At 35.6% G+C, this 7,433-nt stretch overlaps 1 protein-coding gene across 22 annotated transcripts in view; it reads right to left on the bottom strand.

The window, feature by feature from the left end:
• WWP1 (WW domain containing E3 ubiquitin protein ligase 1) overlaps positions 1-7,433 on the bottom strand; it is a 139,021-nt gene that overhangs the window by 86,450 nt on the left and 45,138 nt on the right. For all 22 annotated transcript variants that reach the window (XR_014843031.1, XR_014843033.1, XR_014843032.1 and 19 more), the window contains 2 exons: positions 6,127-6,265; positions 5,353-5,477 (listed from right to left, as the gene is read on the bottom strand). Coding sequence is in view for 17 of the 22 variants with exons in the window: in XM_085021123.1 (XP_084877249.1) it covers positions 5,353-5,477; positions 6,127-6,265 (264 nt within the window). In the remaining 5 variants the exon portion in view is untranslated. The remainder of the gene's footprint in view (positions 1-5,352; positions 5,478-6,126; positions 6,266-7,433) is intronic.

Here is a 7,433-nt window from a genome sequence, read left to right on the forward strand (position 1 = left end):
AAATATTACTTGTTCAAAACTTGGCTTTAAAATATCTTAGTTTGTGTTGATACTAAGTGAATTGTAAAAAGAGAACTTAAGACTTAGTAATAAACTAAACAAATAACTCGTATTAGTTAAGTAAACAAGACCAAAAGCAAAATTTCTAATATTATTTGACTATGCTCTGTCTTCTATCATAAATAACACATTTCACTACTGTGTTTTCCTACCATGTGATTTAAAGAGATAATTTTTCACTGTAAATCATTTTTGACATAATTCAATTTGATCTTAATGGATTGCAAAATATATTTTTTGACAAAAGCTACCTACATCAAAAAAAAAAAAAAGAAAAAAAAAAAAGAAAAATCCTCAGTGTAATTTCCAGTATTTGAAAGACAGCCATGTGACTCCTCTTTGGAGTGTCTAAAGCGACTCTGTCAGTTTCAAAACTGAAATATAAAGTTCTGTATTCATGCCAACCTTGGAATTAGCTGCACTACCTTTAGACTTTTCACCAAGAATACAATGAAAAAGATCTTTTCCTTGACCAAACTCTAGTCAGGCTCCTCTCAGGCATCTTTCTCAACTAGGCCTCAAACTTGGCCTTAAAATCTGCAAACTGGAGCTCCCATCATGGAACAGCGGAAATGAATCCAATTAGGAACCATGAAGTTGTGGGTTCGATCCCTGGCCTTGCTCAGTGGGTTAATGATCTGGAGTTGCCGTGAGTGTAGGTCACAGATGCAGCTTGGATCCCACGTTGCTCTCACTATGGTATAGGCCGGCTGCTAGAGCTCTGATTAGACCCCTAACCTGGGAACCTCCATATGCTGTAGATGTGGCCCTAAAAAAGACAAAAATAAATAAATAAAAACTGCAAACTCTCAGCACAGAAGATTTCATCTACCCCACTCCTTCCAATATTAAGAGACTTTAGTAAACACTAATATAGTTCTAACAATTCAAGGATGACCCTAGTCTACCCTGAAAGAATTTGCTGGTTGTTACAACATCACTGATATGTCCCCAACCACCATTTCTAAGAGCATTTATTAAGAAGGGTGGATTATTAATGGTGGATCCTTCCTCTTTCCCTCTGAGATGTACATGTGTCTTCTACTCAGGAGTGTCAAGGACCTGAAAGCCGTTCCTCCAAAATATTATCAGGAAGGACAGGGCCTTGGTCTCAGTCTCTGCAGGAGAACAGAATTCTAAACCAGCAGAGAAGCTGGCCTACTTGCATTTACACTGATCGACCCTGGCCTGATTTATCTGGCTTCCATTCACCACCCCCTCTACTCCCTTGATCTCCCTTTGAAAGGCCCAGTTACCTCTGTATAATTTAAGTTTTGAGATCAGACCAACCTGGACCCTCTTCCTTATTGCAAGAGTATATTACTGATTAAAATCTGTGATTATCACTTTAGTTAGTGTCTGGTTTTGTTTATCCTTAACAATAGAGGGATTTTTCCTCTGCAATTTTAGAACAGTAGGTTTGAGCGGAAGACTTCAGATAACACTATCTAGTGCTAGTGACATAAAGAAAAAGAGCCAAAGACAGCACATATCTCTGCAGAGCCAATTAAATAATTTCCATAATTTAGAATGGTGTTCAAGTGATCTGAACACATAACTAAAGGCTCAGGTGCAAATGAAGGCTTAAATCCACAACATTCTGAGACAATGTATTAGAGGACTACATGGGTTTTGATGCCATCCAACTAGGCTTATTACAGGAAACAAATGAAGGCTAAGGACTTGCAGAATCACTAGGATTTATTTATGAAAAAGTGAAAGCATTTCTCTAGTAAGCTGCAGTTGGATTTTTACTGGGATAATAAAATGGTTTCATGTTAGTTTAGGTGTGGGCTTTATTTAAGGCGATGGATGGCTGGTAACAACTCATATTTCACCACGAAAGCTAAATAAGTAACTATCCTCAAATACAGAAGAAATACCTATTCAAATGAATTAATCCTCCGCTCTTACCCTAAAAATATCAGGATAAGCAATACATAAAAACATGAATTTATGAGAAGAAAATGTCAAGGCCTCTTAGTATAGGAAGAATTAGCCTCATAAATTTGAAGACAGACAATGTCCAAGTGCCAAACCAAGAGGCTGAATCAAAGGCCCCCAAGGATTTTACCAAGTATGAGTGTATTTTTAGAACCATATTAATTTTCTATTACTTTTACTCAATATTAAGCAACTAAGAATAAGAAAACCTGTGCTCTAGCCAAAACTCTGTAATTACTTCTGTTCTTCAGCAAGTCATTTAGATTAAGTTATTTACTCAATGAGTGCCTGGGATCTATGCTCAAAGGTTTCTTCTGCCTTTAAAGTACTATGATTCTATCATCATGGATTTAATTTCTTGAAATTAATTTACTTTCCTTTTGTTGTAGGCTGAATTGTGTTCCCCCCACCACCTCACACCTATCCCACTGTCATACATTTTAAGTCCTAACCTCTGGGACCCCAGAAGCTGTCTATATTTGGAAACAGGATCTTTAAAAAGGTAATTAAGGGAGTTCCCGTCGTGGCGCAGTGGTTAACGAATCCGACTAGGAACCATGAGGTTGCGGGTTCGGTCCCTGCCCTTGCTCAGTGGGTTAACGATCCGGCGTTGCTGTGAGCTGTGGTGTAGGTTGCAGACTTGGCTCGGATCCTGCGTTGCTGTGGCTCTGGCGTAGGCCGGTGGCTACAGCTCCGATTCAACCCCTAGCCTGGGAACCTCCATATGCCGCGGGAACGGCCCAAGAAATAGCAACAACAACAACAAAAGACAAAAGACAAAAAAAAAAAAGGTAATTAAGGTGTTCCAGTTGTGGCTCTGCGGTTGGCAAACCCGACTAGCATCTATGAGGATGAGGGTTTGATCCCCGGCCTTGCTCAGTGGGTCAGCAATCCAGCATTGCTGTGAGCTGTGGTGTAGGTCACAGACACAGCTAGGATCCCACATTGCTGTGGCTGTGGTGTATGCTGGTGGCTACAGCTCTGATTCAACCCCTAGCCTGGGAACTTCCATATGCCATGGGTGTGGCCTAAAAAGACAAAAGACAAAAAAAAAAAAGTAATTAAGTGGCCCTAATCCAATATGACAAGTGTCCTTTTAAGAAGAGGAAATTTGGACACAGAAACACACACAGGGAAGACCTTGTGAAGATACAAGTTGAAATAATGCCTAGAGTATACAGGATGCTGCTATTGCTACAATTTCTGAAGCCACTCACTTCAGCTATATGTGAATGTTTATAAAACTTTATTTTTCCACAGAGCATATTCTGCTCAATTAAATCATAAGCAATAACTTTAAGTTTATACAATTTAAAAGAGTTTCATTTCCAAGTATTACAATCTTCCTACAAGATCATTTTGGCAGATAAATATTATAATCTTTGTATAGAAAGCAATTATAATCTTCATATGAAGGTTCAGCACAATCTAATACAACAGAATTGGAAACAATCTAAATGGCAACAGTAGGAGGATGGTTTAAAAAACACAGTAAGTGCTAAAACATTATGAAACTACTAAAATTAGCTTTCAAAGAATACCACCAAAATATACCGGGAAAGGCATATGATAGAACATTAAGAGAAAAAAGCAGAATATGATTCCAATTATTATATAAATATACATGTAGACAAAATTCATCAAAATATTAGCAATTATCACCTCTGGGTTGTGAGAGTATGAGAAATGATAATTGTACTAAAAGAGGCCCCATGCATATGCTTAATCCAGGGCAGAAATAGCAGATAAACAGGTGAAACCAAATATTCAATTCTGAAATAACATAGGTTAACTGAGTTATTATATTTTTACAGAAATAATGCCATAGAGCCCAGAAAAAAGTAAAAAACCCAGTCCCATCAGACCCAACAAGGTATTACACGCTTTTAAGATCTACTATTTATTTCTGTAACCAAGATGAAATGAATGACCAAAAGCCATGACAAAGCAAAGAATTAAACTTTCAATTCCTAAGAGAAAATTAAAAAAAAAATCAGTATACATAAAAATTAGTATGGCTTTTACATTTTCTTGACTCATACCTTCTTATGGCCAAAAATTACACCAAAAACAGATTTTTCAGTTATATGTGGAATTTTTTTTTGTTAAAAACAAAACAGGAGTTCCTGTTGTGGCTCAGCAGCAATGAACCAAACTAGTATCAATGAGGATGTGGGTTCTATCCCTAGCTTCACACAGTGGGCTAAGGATCCAGTGTTGCCATGAGTTGTGGTGGTGTAGGTTGCAAATGCAGCTGGGATTCTGAGCTGCTATGGCTGTGGCATAGGCCAGCAGCTGCAGCTCCAACTACACCCCTAGCTTGGGAACCTCTATATGCTGCAGATATAGCCCTAAAAAGCATAAAAAACAAAAAACAAAACAAAACACTTATAAAAAATTGATTTAGTTTAAAAATAAGCTTTTTAATTCTTAACCTAATACATCTTTTAGAAATAAGAAAATTTCTAAGGAAATAAGATGAACATAAAGATTTACAGTAGTATTGGTTTGAATGAACTATTTGAAACTGCCTAAATAGCAAATAACAAGAGATCAGTTAATCCATAAACTAGAACTCCAGATTTTAATATTCTTTGGATCACACAATATTCTGAGAATTTGATAAGAGCAATGAACTCTCTAGTCAGGATTAGAAATATTTCTATATATACCCCCAAATTTTTGCATACAATGAATGATCAGAAGTTTAGAAATAACTGAAGCTTACTTAGACTACTTTAAGAATCCCTAGGCTAAAAAATTTAATACCGTAGAATGGTTATGCTCATATTATATCCTTAAATGAAAAAAAAAAAAAAAAAAAAGAGGATAAACCTATAGCTACAAAAAAGAAAAAAGCATTGGTTTGTTTTCTATGAACAAGAAAAGGAGATCAAATTATTAGGAGTGGTTATCCTTGGACAGTAAACATTATAGTTTTTATATTCCTCTATGATTTTCTATATTATCCATATTTTTAAATAATGAGCTCGTTACATAATAAACAAGGAAATTTAAGAGTTATAATTTATTTTGTACAATCAAAATTGTTATTGGCCAAAAAACAGAGTAGAGTAGATTCAGATAATAATTTTTTTTTTCAGATTTTCAAGTAGATGATCACTGATAACAGGGTATACTCATAGATGACTGGGATTATTTTGTATAAATTTGTTGGATACAGAAATGCCAGGATTAATATTTCCTTATGTTATAAACTTAAAAGCAATCACAGGCAATAAATGAAGTTCTCCTTTATAAACACAAAACTATTATTTTTGCTTCAGGATATTTTTTCAATGTGTCTAAAATAAACTTTTAAAGAAAAGATTATAACAAAAAACTTACATTTTCTATTGTGTATTAATAGAGCTTGTTTCAAATCTATTGTTGCTCTTCCTAATAATGCATCTGCTTTTAAAGTGTGATGACTCCAAACTCGAAATTCCAAAGTAGTCTGTGGGGTCACATTTCTGCAAGAGTAAAATTGTAACAAAAATATAGGTGCGTACATTTACTTCAATAATTTTAAAAAGCCATGAATTCAGTTTGAGGAGAAAATATTATATGAAATATTAAACTATCTGAATTATAAATGAAAACAATATTTACTTTCAAGTACATTAGGACTTTAATAATCAGATTAATTTTTTAAATAATTAACAAACCAAAGCCAGCAATTCATCAAAAGTCTTCACATCAAAAGACTTCATCATAAACTATTTCTACCTCAACAAATATCTAAAGATTTAAGACAATTGACTGCATTTTTATAATACTTTTACTATAAACAAATTTATAAAATTATACTTCAGAAATGCAAAATAATTTTCCACTCTATTTCTTTTTATGAGACAGTAAGAGAAAATATGGCTATATGGAAAATATTGGTTTATAAAGTGAAAGCAAGGATTATTATGCTTCATCTCTAAAGCAAATAAAATCAACCAATTTTTTTCACACTTAAAATTGTCTAGTCACACCAAAAAATAGCATTCCTTACTTTGAGGTCATCCTACCAAAAAAACCCACAAAGAAACAAAAAACACTACCACCACCAGAAAAACATTCCCAGAAGCACACTCTCTGGAAAATTTTACATTCTTTAAACCAGATACTTACACAGTTAGCTGTTCATCCCATTTTGGATTAGAAGAACTACTGGATTTTGCTGTTTTCTTACTTTCTCCATCTACAACTACTTCTGTATATATTGCTGTTCCAAACCAGTTCTTTTTTCTTTTTAGTTTGGCACTAGAAACTAACAGAAACATGATAATCACTAGTGAATATACTTAACAAGTAGTATAAATCAATAAAAACAGAGTTGTGCTTCTTGTGCAACTCAAACTCTTCTCACTGATAGACGAAGAAACAATACAAAAGGGTTATTGTTAATGCCTGAGAACCATTTGACTTTTTTCAAGTTTCAATGAGATATAATTCACACAGCATATAAATCACCCATTTACACTGCACAATTCAATAGTTTCAATATATTAACAGAGTTGTGCAACTATTACCACAATCAATTTCAAAACGTATTCATTATCCCAAAAGGAATCCCCACACCATTTTTTTTTTTTTGGTCTTTTTGCCATTTCTTGGGTCACTCCTGCGGCATATGGAGGTTCCCAGGTTAGGGGTCCAATTGGAGCTGTAGCCACCGGCCTACGTCAGAGCCACAGCAACGCGGGATCCGAGCCGCGTCTGCAATCTACACCACAGCTCACAGCAACGCCGGATCGTTAACCCACTGAGCAAGGGCAGGGACCGAACCCGCAACCTCATGGTTCCTAGTCGGATTCGTTAACCACTGCGCCACGACGGGAACTCCCAGGAATCCCCACACCATTAAGCAGTCACCCTTGTATTCCATTCCACCTCCTCTCCACCAGACCAAGGCTACTACTGATCTTTGTCTTTACAGATTTGCCTATTCTGGACATGTCATATAAATGGATTCATACAACATATGAGCTTTTGTGACTAGCTTCTTTTACTTAGCATTCCTTCAAAGTTCATCCATGTTGTAGCATCTATCAGTATTTTCACTCATTTTATTGACACATAATATTCCACTGTGTGGGCATACCACTTTTTATTTATCCATTCGGCAGTTGATAAGACACTGGGTAGTTTCCACTTTTTGGCTATTGTGTACAATACTGCTATAAACATTCATGCACAAGTTTCTGTGTGAATCTATGTTTTCACTTCTCATGGCATATACCTAGGAGTGGAATTGTAGGGTCACATGGTAACTCTGTTGAATGACTGCCAGACAATTTTCCACAGTGGCTGTACCATTTTCACCAGCAGAGCATAAGAGTTCTGATTTCTCATCCTTGCCAACCATTAAACTTAATAATGAACTGTATCAAGCATCAAGAGAAAGGTATGTCTTCAGATTCAAAATACCTCTCTCT

This window comes from Sus scrofa, chromosome 4, assembly GCF_054392235.1.
Source record: "Sus scrofa isolate SSC_HxYL_T2T_F1_AM1 chromosome 4, Sscrofa_HxYL_maternal_Yorkshire_Landrace_v2.0, whole genome shotgun sequence".
In the NCBI taxonomy this organism is placed as follows: domain Eukaryota; kingdom Metazoa; phylum Chordata; class Mammalia; order Artiodactyla; family Suidae; genus Sus; species Sus scrofa.